Genomic DNA, 15,563 nt, shown 5'->3' with positions numbered 1-15,563 from the left:
CAGGGTGAGGAGGAAGGTGGCATGATTCAGGCTGTATGGCTTGACCATGGCAAGCCACCCAAGTGGCTACTTCACTAATAACACTACACAATTTTATGTTTTCTTTTCATCACAGATCTCAAAGCCAGTGCAAACGTTAATTAGGGCTCTTGGCATTCCATGAGGCACTGTGTGTAAATATCACTCTCCCCACTTGTCTAAGAGGGTAAACTGAGCCAGGGGAGGGCAGGTAGCTTAGTTACATGCAGCTCAGACCTAGTTGAGGCTCCTTCTTGGAGTATGGTAACTAGGGGTATAGCAGCCTCCCTGCCCCTCCAAATATGACTTATTTCTCCCTTTCGCTTGCCCTCTTAGTGATGCCACGAATGGAAATGGCTTCTTGTCCCCCACTGGGTGGCTGGACGTGGGCTCTGATGCAGAGGTGAAGGGCCTACAGAGCCCCTCATTCTCAAATGTGTCCCTTGACGGCCGCACATACCCACCTCTGGGAGGGGGCAGTGAGAGGACAGAGGATTATGTCAGGAGGGAATTGAAACAATGTTTTTAGGAGGGAGGCTGTGGGGGTAACTTTACCTTTCCTTGGAATTTAAAATAAATGCTTTTTCCAAAATGTTAACAATAGGTGAATTGGGTTAAGCAAATAAGTGTTCCTTGTATTACTCTTGCAAATTGCCTGTAACTTTGAAATTACTTCCAAATATAAAGCTTAAAAAAAAAAAAGAAAAGAATGAATGCCTTTTTAAAGCCACCATTCTTTTCTAGAGCCGCAATGGGCAATGCAGCGAGTGAGTCCAAAAAGAATATGGGCGGAAAAGAGAAAAGACGAAAATGTGCTCTTTTTAAAAAAACAAAAAAACAAAACAACAACAACAACAACAGAACACGTGGCGGGAGAAAACCCCTTACACCTGAGCACACACGCAGGTTGTGACTCCCTTGTCTGACTTGCTGTCCTTGCACGTCGGGGCCCTGCAGCGGCGCGGTCGCCCCTCCCCGCCACCACGCCGACATCGCCTCCTGCCGTGACTCACGCTGGGGACCGTTTAAATACGGGGCAGCGACCGGCCACCCGCACTCATGCTGCAGCCGTGAGCCGTCCCACGTCCTCCTCTCGGGCTCCCTCTAGTCGACGGCGGGCGGGCTGGCGCCGAGCTGCTGGTAAGTAGGCGGCCGGCCCGTCTCCCCCACGTCCCCACCCGCTTGACTGGATCTGGCTATCCTACCCCCACCCCTTTTCTGCTGACCCTGCTACCCCCGGGAAAGACTCCAGAAGGGGCAGGGCTGGCGTGGCGCCGCGGAGTGCTCCGGCAACGCCGCCGAAGGGCGCCTGTGCCCTAGGGGTGTGGGGCCGGGCCCCCAACTGCCCGGCGCGCATGGAGCCACCAGCCCCTCTGCAGATCCCTGGCGCGCCTTCATTTGTTCTTACGTCCCATGATGTAACCCTGAAGTGCTGAGAAGACGTTTTGGAGGGGCAAGAGGCATTGAAAGTTGACCAAATGCTCACACCAGTTAACCCCTCGAGTTTGCCTCTTTGTGGATACTAGCTCCACTAGAGGAAATAAGAGTTTCTCTTTTTAAGATTCCGTAAGAACCCACACTCTCCTGCACCGCACTTACCTGGGTGACCACCAGTGGGCCTGTCCTACATTTGGGTCTGCCCAGGGCCGCTGACACCTTCCTTTGGGCGGCTTTCCCAGGCGAGAGATCGGTCTTATTTTCATAGACTCGCAGTTGCTGCAAAAGTGACTCGAGCAGATGTGCTGCGGCTTGGTTCAGATTTCCAGTTAGGAATGCAGCTGTGGACTCAGAATTGTTCTAAGTCTGTGTGTGATTAGATGACCCCATTCTGGCAGCTTTCCCCTCTTGCCAGCCAGAGTGTTGGGGGTGGCTAAGGCCACTGCCTTTGAGCAGGGAGAGTCAGGGCCTGGGATGGATTTGTGATGAGGGTGGTAGGCACTTAAAATTGCAACTCTTGTACTTTTACCAGTGTTTCTGCTCACACGTGGAGGCAGGGGCGGGGCCAAGGAACCAAAAGTGCACAACAGAAAGTTTTCTAGAGCTTCCCACCTATGCCAAAGTGTGAGAGAGCCAGTCTACCTCCAGGGCCAAGTGTGTCACCTTAGGGCAGGCTGCAACTATCTCTTGGATGACACATCACTCAGACTGAAGGTGCTGGATGCCCGTGGGTCACACTCTGGCTCTTGCTTTAGGATTATCTGGGATTATATCACTATATCTCAGTTGGTTCTCAGATGTGCGTGGGTGCCACTGGCTTCCTCACCTTAGAAATCCTCTAACAGATGTCATTTCTTTTACTCTGCATCGATTAAACATATGGGGTACAATCGGGGCCAGACAGTCTCATTTGCCTGTGGTCCTGAGTCAGATGGGCAGGCCTGCCGTGATGAGACTAGCATGTGAGAGACATCAGGCCAGGGGGAAGCGTTCTGAACAGACCCAACAGAAAGGCAGGGCACCCACAGAATGATTTCCCCAGGGCCAATGGACATTATTTGGGCTGGCTCAGGAAATGGAGGGGCTGGGGGAGCACAGGTGGGAGTAGGTCCAGATGTAGAGAAATGTAGAGAAACGAGGAGAGATGGGAGAGACGTTGTTCCAACTTGATCCTGGCAGCAAACACTCTGAGGCTGTGATTACACAGGGCAATTTGCTTCCCTCAATTCTGACCACAAAAGATGGACTGCAGCTTCTACTTTCACTGCCTCCCTTGGCTTCTGGGACACAGGCTTTTGGAACTATTTCCCAGATGCTTTGATAAGGGGCTGATCCATTTCTATCGAATTTGGGCCCCCTAGGTGATACCCTGAGAAGGGGCTGTAGCCCACGGCTTCTTTAAGAAGAGCCCCACGTGGGAACTTCTCCCTGCTCTGCTGCCACGTTTGCCAGGATCTCCTGCTGCTTTTGCCAAGCTAATTGCAGCCCCGCTCTGGCCTCTGCAGGAAGCCGTACCTCTCTAACCCTGGGGCTGGAAAGGACTTGCTTTTTCTTACTCATTTTCTTTTTTAAACAAATGAACAATATTTTGACTTTGTAGGGTCATGAGAGATGAGGTCAACAATTACGCCAGGTGGCAGATGAGGGTGTGGCGAGTCTTCCCTTGGGGATCTTGCATGCTTTGTGTTTAGGGTAGAGCATTCCAAAGTTGGGTACCACCCTCAATGGGGCTGTGTGTTGAGATCCACCCCTCTGGTGACCCCTTCTGTTTCTTCCCTCCACTCCGCCTGACCACTCAGGTGAAACTGGACAAACACAAGCATCAGAGCAGCCCTAAGGAAGGACGTCCTAGGACGTAGCCTCGGAGTTGGGAGAAGCACTTGACTTGACTCATAAAGCTGGAGGGGGGGATTGTATATGAGCCTGAGATCCTTTTAGGATGGAAGGAGCCAAGCCACCTCTTGTCCCTTTCCAGGCACTGCCAGACACATGGCTGACAAGGTCCTGAAGTCTAGGGACAAGGTTCAGGGGTTTACCAAGCTCTGCGATTAGGTAGACCCCAGAGCTGGGTGTCATGAATCTTCATGACTGTGTGATTTTGAGCAAGTCCCCTCCTCCCTCTGGGCCCCTTAGTTTTCCTGCTTACAAAATGACCAGATGGTCTCAAAAGGCCCTTGCACCCCGCAGGCCCTGGTCCCTAAGTGCTGCTTCTAGAAGCAGCAGGGTTCAACTTAGCACAAAGCCCATATTCCTGACGGGGATGCAGAAATGGCCATGAAAGGAACCATAATAGCAGGAGCTGGCCCAGGCCTGCAGCATGACCTTCAGCCTTCCTGACCCTGGGTCAAAGCTCTGTTCCCGGCAGCAAATGATGCAGGCCAGCAGCGTGGGTCCCAGGCGTCTAGGCCTCGAGTGGTGCTTCTGCGAGTGGGCTGTGGTCACCTGCCTCACAGCCACTTGAGGAGTTTAGGAATTTGCTGAAAATGGAGGGTCCAGCTAGCTCCCCGCCCCCCCCCCCCCCCGGCCCCCTGCCCCATCCCCTTACCTAAGGATCCGGGTCTCTGTGCATGGAGCCTCCAAAGACCTTGATTTTATTCCACAACAGAATGAACAACACTTACAAGTAATAGTTTGGGGCTACTTATTTTGTGCTAAGAATGAATCTAAGAGCTTTACGTGTATTAACTCATTTAATCCTCACAGCTATAACCCTGTGAGATTAGTTTCCCAACCCTATGAAGCAAAGTTCCAAGGCACTTCCAGGCTACTTTTATGTACTGATCTGGGAGAGGAGGTGGTTACCCGCTGTTTAGTGAGGTGGGGGGGTCTGGATATACGGAGTTTCCCAGTCAGAGAGTGTCTTCAGACCTTCAGGACTGAGAACCCATGAGCAGCTTGATCAAGGCTGACGCTGGCTGTGGGGTGCGGGGTAGATAACCCCTCAACAACTCCAAGCCTGGCATCTCCCTCAGCTCGACAGGGCACCATCTCACTGCAGATGAGGCCATGTTTCGCGAGACCTCGGTGGGGAGAGGGCACGAGACAGGGAGGGAGATCTCTCTGGGCCTCAGTTTCCCAGGTGCCCTGGGAGGGGGCATGGCAGAGACTCCCTGGATCCCATGAAAGAGCTATTGGCCATGTAAAGATGCACCAGTTAACTAGTGGGATTGCCTTGCTTGGCACAGGGTGGGCCTGAAAGATGAGTATGAAGGTGGGGCTGGGTCAGGTGGCACGGTGTGGTTTGGCGTGACCTATAGGGAAGCGAGGATGAAGGCAATGGGGGGGCTTCAGGCCAAATCTCCTTTCTGTCTCCGGTCACAAGATAAAAGAGCTGCCAGGGGCCCTTGGAAGTCTTTGCAAGAAGGAGTTCTGGAGAATTTGCCTAAACTTATACTCGAGCTTTGTATCAAGACCAGAGTAGCACTCATCTCCCAGGCTCTTTCCAAAGCTTTGCTCCGTGGCATTGAAATAAGAAGGCGTCTCCTCCCAGGGAAGCTCGTGTTTAGGGAATGAGAATGACGGTATGAAACCCCCGAAGTTCCAACCTACCAACCAACAAAGCCCAGGGCTTGGAGGCTAATTATGTGTTTGCTCATGAATCACAGGCTGTTCTTGCTGAAGAGACCCACAGCCAGAGCGCCTGCTCCAAGCACTTCACTCCTGGGGAGGGACCGCGTCAGAGTGTCCGAGCGAGCTGTCTGCTCAGCTCACTGAATTCCCGGGTTGGCAACAGATGCCCAGCCGCGCCCCCTACCAGAAAGGGGCTGGACCGAGTCGCTGCAGTGACTGAGTACTCACTCTGCTGCCGTGGGGAGGAGGGTGTAATTAAGGCAGCTTTGTGGGTCTTTAACTGGCATTTGTCATGGCTCCCAAGCGGCACTGGGCAGCGTGGGCTATTATATTCGGCTGCTGTGTGCTGGGCTCCCGAGGGCCATGGGCTGCTGCCTATGCCTGCAACATTTGCTGAAAATCCCAGGGCCTGGCTGGCTTCCAGCCCTGCCCTGACAGCTCTGCCACTGGGTTTGAGGTGGCTCTTTGGAGGTCCTTTGGAGCAGTCAGTGCCAGCTGTGGCAGTGACAAGTGCTAGAAAACAGGAAACTGCTACATGCGATGCTGGGTGGGCTCTGCCGACATGAGGATTTCTAAAAAGGAAAATCTGCAAATGCTTGCAATACTTGTCAAGCTGAGTGTGGTCCATTTTAAACAACAGTGGCTCTGTTCCCATAAGGGAATGATCTTTTCCTCCCTTCTCCCAAGGCATGAGCACCCTGCCTTGGCCATGGGAACTTCCTGGGGCTGGCTCATGCCCCCTCCCCAGCTGGGCAATGCAGACACAGAGAAGGTCTGAGGTGGGTCCTCGGGGGAGGGGGGTGGAGGGGGGGGCCTCATCCATACTCTCTGAGGGGAACTCAACATAGACTGCCAGGCTTGCCAGGTTGTGGGCATTTAATTTAGTGCCCAAGTCTCTGACATTGGGTTATGACACCATTTCAAGCATACTGGCCATAGGCATATACATTACAAATAAATACGTGCTAGGTAGCACATCACCAGGAGCAATTAGAGCTTCACCTGTTGTAAGTCGGTCCAGGGGGTAAATCTCTCACACACGTATGTACCGAGGGGATGGGCAAACGCCCCCACCTGCCCTCACAGACCCCCGGGAGCACAGACACATCTTCCTGGTAGGTGGCTGTCATATCCTCGCTCTGCAGCTCAGCCTTGATCCCTACAGTCTTGGACAGGACATCAGCTGTCAATACCAATAGCATAGCAGATACAGGAATCTTCTTTCCAGCTTCCTTATTGAGAAGTTGCTCAGCCTCTGCTTGAATACTTCCAGTGACTGGGGGGCTTACTACATCTATAAGCTTGTCCATTCTGATTTGGACAAACTCTCTTTGATGGTGAATTGAAATATGCTACCCCATAGCTTCTGTCCACTAGTTTCGATCTCTGGAGCCACACTGAGTAGGGCTGCATTCTTTATTCCAGGACAGCCCTCTGTGTATACTAGGAAAGTGCTTCTTGGCTCGTCATATCTTCTCTTTTTCTGGCTATTCATCTATAGTTCCTTCAATGGGTGCTCAGATGTTATGGTTTCTGAGTCCCCTTATCATCCTCTCACCTTTCTCCAGAAGACTCTCAAGAGACCAGTTTGTCATTGCTCTTCTTGAAGTTCAGGGTGGAACTGAGCACAACACTATAGGTGTGGCCTGATCAGGTCAGTATAGAGTAAGACCATCACCTCCTTAGTTCCACACTTAATACTTCTACTAATGCAGTCTAAGGTCACATTATCTTTGTGGGCAGCCTCCATTGTTTTGTTACCATCAATAAGCCTTTCTCCTGGGGTGGATGATGAGGCACTTTTTCTGTGTCCCTGTGTAGGCTATTCATTTTCTGCTCTCAAATTCTGGACCTGACTTTTGTCTATATAAGTTTATCCTTTCAGATGTCTCCATATCTTAACCAGGCCCCGTTTCTTTGCACCGACTTAATTGCCCAAGTTATTCTTTCTTTCCTCTACTGCTCTACATACTTACTCAAGCCCTTACTACAAAAGTACAGCAGGTCAGAGCTTGGATGGGATGTGAGTAAATGAAAAATCAAGGTCTTGGTGGGTGGGAGATGAACCTGAGTTCTGTCCTCAGAGTAAGCTTGTTGGGCGATGGGCAGGGGTATATTGAGCTGAGGCCACATTAGGAAGCCTGGATTATTCTGAGTTACCGGCCAAACTCAGGACTCCATGAGTTCAGGGGAAGAAAGAGAGGCCAGAAAATTACCTTCTCATTCAGCCAGTTTATACCTTACATGCTTTCATCTGAAATTCCTTCCTCTGACTCAGGGTTTTAGCTCATTGAAAGGAGAGGCACTGCATTAACACTCAAGGAACTCACCCAGGAACCTGGAGATCTGGATTTTAAGCTCTGAGCCTCAGTTTCCCTGCTTCCTTCCTGGCTCTCCATAAAATGATGGGAATGTATGCTCAGCAGCTCTTGACCCTCTGGGAGTTAGGGACCCCTCTGAACTGCAGACAGGAAGTATAGATGCTCTACATGTATACAGAATCCTTGGTCCTTTGGCTCAGAATGCTAAGGTCAGAGGCAGTCTGAGAACTTCCTGTCTTTAAAGTCCATGTTGTAGATGAGCTTGGAACACCTGTACAGGTTTGCCCAACACTGTACGGGATGCCCTCACATCCATTCTCCCGTTTGCTTCTCCAAACAGCCTCAAGAGGAGGCAGAGGTTGTCGTCCCCACTTTACAGACGAGGAAGCTGAGTTCGGGGGCCTCACACTTCATTCAAGGTCAAACAGTTGGTTAGTGGTCTTTACATGTTCAATGCAGAGACCAGTCCCCGTGTCCCATGTCTTCATGTTCTATACATTTCACATATGTATAAAATTATCGTCATCCCTGACCTCAAACAGCAAACCTTCGTGAATTTGACCCCATTCCCAGATCACCATGCCTACACCTGGACCTACCACCTTTTAGCTCAAAGTGTATCCTAAGTTTTCTGGGACTTTCCCAAGGCCACTCAGTGTTTCTTTGTGGAAACTGGGCTAGTACCCAGATGGAAGGCCCTGGGCCTGGGTTAAGCCACAGCAGTCCCTTCCAGTGAGGTAGGAAACTGTGCGGATCATTTCCTTTTATTGGGAAGCCAGTTTGAATGAAACCTAGATGAAACACAGGGGAAACACGTTAACAAAATTTAACAACAGTGCAGGTTGTTGGTAGCGGTGATGGGGAGAGGCAGGGCGGGGCAGGGCCCAGGGAGAGGCAAGCCCAGCTTTCCTGTGGTGTTTTCCACCAGATGAGCAGTGTGCCCCGCCTCTGTGTGGTGTTGTGGCTCCTCCCAGCAGGCCACCAGGTTGGTGGCCTTCACATCTTTCCCCAAGTTCAGGTGCTATGAGGGCTACAGAGAAGGATAAGATACTGTTCCTGCCTTAAGGAACCCATAGGGGTGAAATATGCACATCCTTGCCCTTGAAACACTTACTGACTAGTGAAGAACACAGATAGGAACGCAATGCATGTCATAGGGAGCTGGCTGTGGTGTGGGCCATGATGGAAGCTGGGAAGACCACTTGCATGGGAGGGAAGCTCATGCTGACTCATGGAACCTGGGAAAGCTTCTCAGAGGTGACTGCATTGGAGCTAAACTTGAAAGTATGGGAAAGATTTGGATGGGGAGGAAGAGCCCTCCAGGTGGCGGAGACTGAGGGTCAAAGGCATGGAAGTAGGAAGGCGTGGGGAAGGCAAAGGGGCTTGCTGACCAGAGCAGACCACAGGGTGCGTAAGTTGGGAAGGTGCTGATGGGGTTCAGAGGCAAGCCAGTGTGTGGTACCCAAGGTTGATGTTGGCTTACAAACAGCTGCTGTGTCGTTGAGATGCCTCTGACTCGTGTGTGCTCTCTCTCCTTACACAGGCCATGCCTCTGAAACAGTGTCTCCTCTTGCTGGTGGGCTGCCAAGCCTGGGGTGCCGGGTTGGCCTACTATGGCTGCCCGAGTGAGTGTACTTGCTCCCGGACCTCCCAGGTGGAGTGCAGCGGGGCGCGCATCGTGGCAGTGCCCACCCCTCTGCCCTGGAACGCCATGAGCCTGCAGATCCTCAACACACACATCACCGAACTCAACGAGTCCCCGTTCCACAACATCTCGGCCCTCATCGCCCTGAGGATCGAGAAGAACGAGCTGTCCCAAATCATGCCTGGTGCCTTCCGCAACCTGGGCTCCCTGCGTTACCTCAGCCTTGCCAACAACAAGCTGCAGGTGCTGCCTATCGGCCTCTTCCGGGGCCTGGACAGCCTTGAGTCTCTCCTTCTATCCAGCAACCAGCTGGTGCAGATCCAGCCGGCGCACTTCTCCCAGTTCAGCAACCTCAAGGAACTGCAGCTGCATGGCAACTACCTGGAATATGTCCCCGATGGCGTCTTTGACCACCTGGTGGTCCTCAACAAGCTCAACCTGTGCAAGAATAGCCTCACCCACCTCTCGCCCAGGGTCTTCCAGCGCCTGGGCAACCTCCAGGTCCTTCGGCTGTGTGAGAACAGGCTCTCAGACATCCCCATGGGCACTTTCGATGGGCTGGGCAACCTCCAGGAGCTGGCCCTGCAGCAGAACCAGATTGGGGTGCTGTCCCCTGGCCTCTTCCACAACAACCGTAACCTCCAGAAGCTCTATCTGTCCAACAACCACATCTCCGAGTTGCCCCCCGGCATCTTCATGCAGTTGCCTCAGCTCAACCGTCTCACGCTCTTTGGGAATTCCCTGAAGGAGCTCACTCCAGGGATCTTCGGACCCATGCACAACCTGCGTGAGCTTTGGCTCTATGACAACCACCTCACTTCTCTACCTGACAACATCTTCAGTAACCTCCACCAGTTGCAAGTCCTGATCCTCAGCCGGAATCAGATCAACTACATCTCTCCGGGAGCCTTCAACGGCCTGGCCGAGCTGAGGGAGCTGTCCCTGCACACCAATGCACTGCAGGATCTGGATGCGAACGTCTTCCGAATGTTGGTCAATCTGCAGAACATCTCCCTGCAGAACAACCGCCTCAGACAGCTCCCAGGGAATATCTTCGCCAATGTCAATGGCCTCATGACCGTCCAGCTGCAGAACAACCAGCTGGAGAACCTGCCCGTGGGCATCTTTGATCACCTGGGGAACCTATGTGAGGTGCGGCTCTATGACAACCCCTGGAGGTGTGATTCAGACATCCTTCCACTCCGCAATTGGCTCCTGCTCAACAAGCCCAGGTTGGGGACAGACGCGCTCCCAGTGTGTTTCAGCCCAGCCAATGTCCGAGGCCAGTCCCTCATCATCATCAACGTCAATGTTGCTGTCCCCAGTGTCCAGGCCCCAGTGATCACTGTGGGGCCTAGCTACCCGGAAACGCCGCGGTACCCGGACACGCCCAGCTACCCTGAGACCACCTCCACCACCACCACTGAGTTCACCAGGCCTGTGGAGGACTACACTGATCTGACCACCATCAGCGTCACCGAGGACCGTGGCGTGATGGGCATGACCCGGGCCCAGAGTGGGCTGGCCATCGCCGCCATTGTCATTGGCCTCATTGCCCTGGCCTGCTCCCTGGCTGCCTGCATCTGCTGTTGCTGCTGCAAGAAGAGGAGCCACGCGGTCCTGATGCAGATGAAGGCACCCAATGAGTGTTAAGGAGCAGGCTGGAGGCAGGCCTAGGGAACGATGGGACCACAGAGGATCTGGGAGTTCCATCCTTCCACGTCTGCCTTCCACAGAGCCATCCTCTGCTCCCTCGCTCTGGTCCCTGAGAGATAGGTGCCCCCACCTTTTCCTGACCTGCTCGTGCAGGACTTCTCATCACCAGGGAGATCCAACTGGCCATGGCGGGGTTTCCGATTCATGTCCCTGGGCTTCCTTCAAGAAAGCCCCTCCTCCAAATTCTCACCAGCTCTCTTCCAAGAACAACCTTCCCTGCGCCTCTGTAGACTCACTTATTACATGTCTGCTCACTTTGTGGGACTAGTTCTCCACCGGGACAGCCCTTCTCCCAAGTATTCTGTAAGTTGATTTCCCTCTTTTTGCTCCTCTTGTTTGTGGCATGATTCTACCCTGTCCCCTCAAATGAAAGTTCTCCCTTGATTTTCTGCTCCTGAAGGCAGGGTGAGTTCTCTCCTCAAAGAAGGCTTCAAATCATTTAAGTGGTTCCTTGGGAATTTCCAAGTACTGGGTCTCTCGGGATGCTATGAAAGAGAGGGGGAACAATGTTGCTCAGTTGCTGGAGACAGAGAGCTGTCATCAGTGTCTCTCTCAAGATGTTTATCTGGAAAAGGAAGGAAGGCACCAGTGCAACCAGTCAGCCTTTTAGAGAATATTTCAAACTGCAAACTTTGCTTTAATTTTTTTAGTCCTTTAAGGAATAAAATCATGTAGAATTCCTGACCCCTAAAAATATCAGAATCAGCTTATTCGTACTGGATGGAGAAAGCAACCTAGTACCTGGGGGGAGGGGGTCCTTGTGTTCACCCCAGGGTTTTTCTCTTTTAACTGTTGTTTACTGATGTATAACATACATACAGAAAAGTGGGAGCATGGAAGTGTATAGTAGTTTGATGGATCTTCACAAACTGTACACACCCGGGTAATGAGAATCAGATCAAGAAACAGGACATCACCAGTATCCTCCATCCTGGGCTTTTACTGGAGAAAAGACTGGGGCTTATGAGAATGACATGGACTTACCTGGGAACTGGCTCCCCATGAGCCAGGACAAGCTCCCCACTGTCCCCCCACACCAGTCAGCCCTTGCAAAAGTCCAGCTGCCAGGGGTGGAGGAGATGAGGGTCCACCCTGGTTTGGACAGAAGATTTTATTAAATCCCCAGACCCTGAGACACCCAGATTGGCCAGGTCAGAAGCATCTCGACTACAGAGGCACATGCAAACACACCCTTCCCTGCCAACAAGCTGTCTGCTACTCATTGGAGGCCCTTCTGCCTGGGCCTTTTATGGCCATGATATGCCTATATCTGTTTTTAATTTTCACTCACCATTTGGGGGAAGTGAAATACCTCAGCGATGAGATCCTTTAATTGAGCAGCCAAGTGTAATGGAACCCAGAAATCCCTCTAATGTGGTGGTAAACTTCTCTGCCAACATTAGTCAGCTAGAAAGTGAACTTCAGAATTCTTATATGCAGCAGGAAATATCAGGGTACACAGATGGGTCACACTGGAGCTCCTCCTGCCTGTGGTCTGTTTATAAGTGTTGAATTGTTTGGTCCAAGGTTATTCTCCACCTTGAGTTACAGTGACGTGAATACCTGTCCTTGCTGCTCTTCCTGCTACACAAGTATTCACACTGGTAAAGAAGTTATGCTCATGGCAACTCATATCTTTCTCTGGACAAGTGATCTACCATTTTAGAAGTAAAAGTTCTAAATGGAGACTTTTAGGTGCCCATGTCTGCCCATGAGCCACGAAGAGCTGTAGCCAACAATATAAAGATTTGGAAATTTGCCCTCCATCCTCACTGGCTTTTACTGGTTCCCTCTGCCCCACAAGACAAGTAAAGGAATCCCCTGGGACCTTAGCAGCATAATGCTGACAGGTCCCCAACAAAAAGTCCAGGAAGGGATGTGTGTAAGAGCTAGTGTCTTGGTAGCTTTTCACTCTACTGATGGAGCTTTTCACCGGCAAACGGTAAATCTGGGTCTCTAAAATGTTTTCAAAATGTTTGTAACAACAAGCCACGTACAAAGGCTTGCCAGGGCCCAAAAGGAAGTGAGCGCAGCACTTGGGGCCTGAACATCATTCCGGTCCTGGGGGCCTGCCATGTCAGTCCTGGGGCCAAAAGGGGAAGCCTGGCCCGCTCTGCTCCACCGAGAAGCACAGGGGGCACTGCATTCCTCAAGGTGTCCCTTATGCGCCTGCGCCAGTGTCTCCTTGTGCGAAAGCACAAGTGGGCCGGTGGGGGCAGACGGGTGAGGAAGGAGGCCTCTTCATCCAGTGTGCCCTGCCGATCTGAGCCCAGAACCCCTGGGTACCCAGATTGGCCATGACATTGGAGTACCCTCCTTTCTGGTGCAGGATAGGAACATGTGTCCCCAGGCCAAAGGCTGGCTTGAGGGCAGCTGTCCTCAGATGACCCCACCACCAGCAGCACTTCATGTGGAGTTGGTGGACCCTTTGCCTGACCTGACCTTGCCTGTTCCTTTTTCCCATCAGAGTGCTTGGATGGAGCCCTTGGGCCTCTTCCTCAACAGGCCTATTGGCCCCTCTGAACCATATTGTCTGAAAAGCTGGGTGGAAAGGAAACTCAATCCATTATGATGGGAGAAAGGAACAGTTAGAACCACGGTTTCTCAAAAATGCTTACCCCTTTAAAGCACTCAGCAGGCATTTTCTTTTGAACTCTCACAATAGCCCTGTGCACGAGTGCCACGTTATCTCCTTGTGATAGAGTCTAACACTGCTCATTCTTCCGCAATGGTATTCAACAGACTGTGAGTTCCTTCTCTCTTCTAACTTTGCACAAGACCTCTTGGCCTGTCCTGAGCTTTTATCATTAAGCCAAAGGAAATGGGAGTCACTCTCCTGTTGCTCCTTTGCTTCCCAGAGTCTTCGCCACTGACGTCTCACTTGGTACTGTGTGGATCAAACACTGTAAATACAGGGAAAAATTAAACACATCCATCCATTAAAGAAAAAGTGGTCCCTGTCATGGAAATTATTGGGCTGTGTGTACATTGTTCCTCTGTTTAGAATTTAAAGGCACAACACAGTTCTCAGCACTCTCCATCGGCAACAACAGTTTTCACAACCTTCCAAATGTCAGGGTAGAGCAGCTTCAGAAATCTGTTTCCAAACTCTGGACGCTTATGGAGAGCAGACAGCTAGAGATGACCAGGTAACTAGATTTGGTAAACAGAGAGCAGATCTATCCCAGTCTTTAGCTGTAAACCTCTCAAAGAAATCAGCCATGGATCACAGCCAGACCTGAATCCGGGTTGTTGGGGAGCTGCTGGTGGTCTTGGGGAGGAAGCCAGTTCAGAGAAGGTGGGTGGGTGTCCTCCAGGCCAAACTCCTCCTGGTCCGAGCTTTCTCCTTCACCTAAGGGTGGATTGTTGTCCAATCCATTGCCTTCATCCTGCCTTCAATAGTAGATCATGTTTGCCTTGCTTAGAGAATCATTGCAAATAGTCCCAGGTGCTTGGTGATGCATTTAGAGATTTCTAGGCCCCCTGGAATTTTATAGCGTGTGAGCCCTGGTGGGCAGGGTTGGGGGTCCATCTTTGCTGGGGGTCTGTCTCTGCTGTATGCTGCTCGCTTGTAGCAAATTTGGTGTACAGAATCAACAATAAATGGTATACACAGGACACACGTGCTCTCTATGGATGTCTTTGCTAGGATCTTACAACAGTTATTCTGCCCTTATCACATGTGTGCAAGCCCAACCCAGATAGCCCCTCACAGAGAATAGATTCCAGGCTGAGAAAAGACCTTTGGAAAGTGAAATAACAAATGGTATCTATAGGCTACTGTGGCTGGAAGAGGTCTTAAGAATAGGTCCAACCATTTTATAGCTGAAGAAAGTGTGATCAAGACAGGAAGTAAATTTCCTATCATCACCTAGTGAACTAATGGCTGAGCTTGCACACACCCAGACCTCCAGACTCCCAGGTTGGAGTTTCGTCTATGTCACCAAAAAGGCACTGCCGTTCACTCAGCATTTGTTTAACATGCACACACATGCACATGCGTGCAAACGCACACTGGCTTCGGTGGGTAGGACTATTCTGCACCTGTGGACTCCTATCAGTGCTCAGCCCCAGGCTCAGTGAGTCACAGACTCTCAGAAGACACCATCTGAGTGAAGGTGACTCCCTCCAAGTGTCCAGGTGGCCCAAGACTGTATCAGGTCTCCAGGTTCCAGTGGCTGCCACAGCTGCTGGCACAGTGCTTGAGAGAGGTGATCCTCTCTGCTGTTCCTATATCCCACTGCAGGGCTCAGTAAAGGGGCTTCAAACCATATTTGCCTGGGTTCTCTTAGCCCCTAGGTCCCCTCTGCCAGGTGTAAGCCTGTCCCAGGAGGCTGGACCTGGACAGTGGTCAATAATGTGTTCACCGTATCACGGGGCTGGACCCCTTCAATGACTAAGGGCAGGGCCTTACTGTCCTTCCCTACCCACTGCACCTGTCCACTCAGACAGGTTTCTGGAATTTGGGATAATGGGGAAAGGGTTAAAGTCTTCATCCCTTCTCCCAGAAAATCCCTGGAGTTCTTTTTTTTTTTTTTTTTTTTTTTAAGATTTATATTAAAAATATGGCAAACATACAACATTACATTAGTTTCAGGGGTACACAATAGTTATTCAACATTTCTATACCTAAAGAAGTGATCACCCTGATACGTTCAGCAACCATCTGACACTGTACTATGTTATCACAACATTATTGCCTATATTCCCTGTGCTTTACTGTACATCCCCATGACTATTTTGTAACTACCAATTTGTACTTTTTAATCCTTCACTTTTTCATCTTGCCCACAAACCCCTCCCATCTATCACCCCAACAAATCTAGTACCCATCTGACACCATATATAGTTATTAC

At 51.2% G+C, this 15,563-nt stretch overlaps 1 protein-coding gene across 1 annotated transcript; it reads left to right on the top strand.

Moving 5' to 3' along the window:
* Window positions 1–843: 843 nt before the first annotated feature.
* On the top strand, window positions 844–14,318 carry LRRC15 (leucine rich repeat containing 15). The gene is made up of 2 exons (XM_019723275.3): window positions 844–1,158; window positions 8,890–14,318. The coding sequence occupies exon 2, from the start codon at window positions 8,893–8,895 to the stop codon at window positions 10,642–10,644; it is 1,752 nt and encodes a 583-aa protein (XP_019578834.3). The 5' UTR covers window positions 844–1,158; window positions 8,890–8,892; the 3' UTR covers window positions 10,645–14,318.
* The last annotated feature ends 1,245 nt before the right edge of the window (window positions 14,319–15,563 follow it).

Source organism: Rhinolophus sinicus, chromosome 17 (assembly GCF_057876585.1).
Source record: "Rhinolophus sinicus isolate RSI-liver-muscle chromosome 17, RSI-T2T, whole genome shotgun sequence".
Classification (NCBI taxonomy): domain Eukaryota; kingdom Metazoa; phylum Chordata; class Mammalia; order Chiroptera; family Rhinolophidae; genus Rhinolophus; species Rhinolophus sinicus.
Note: the sequence above shows the minus strand (reverse complement) of the source record. Positions and strands in the feature narration are given on the sequence as shown.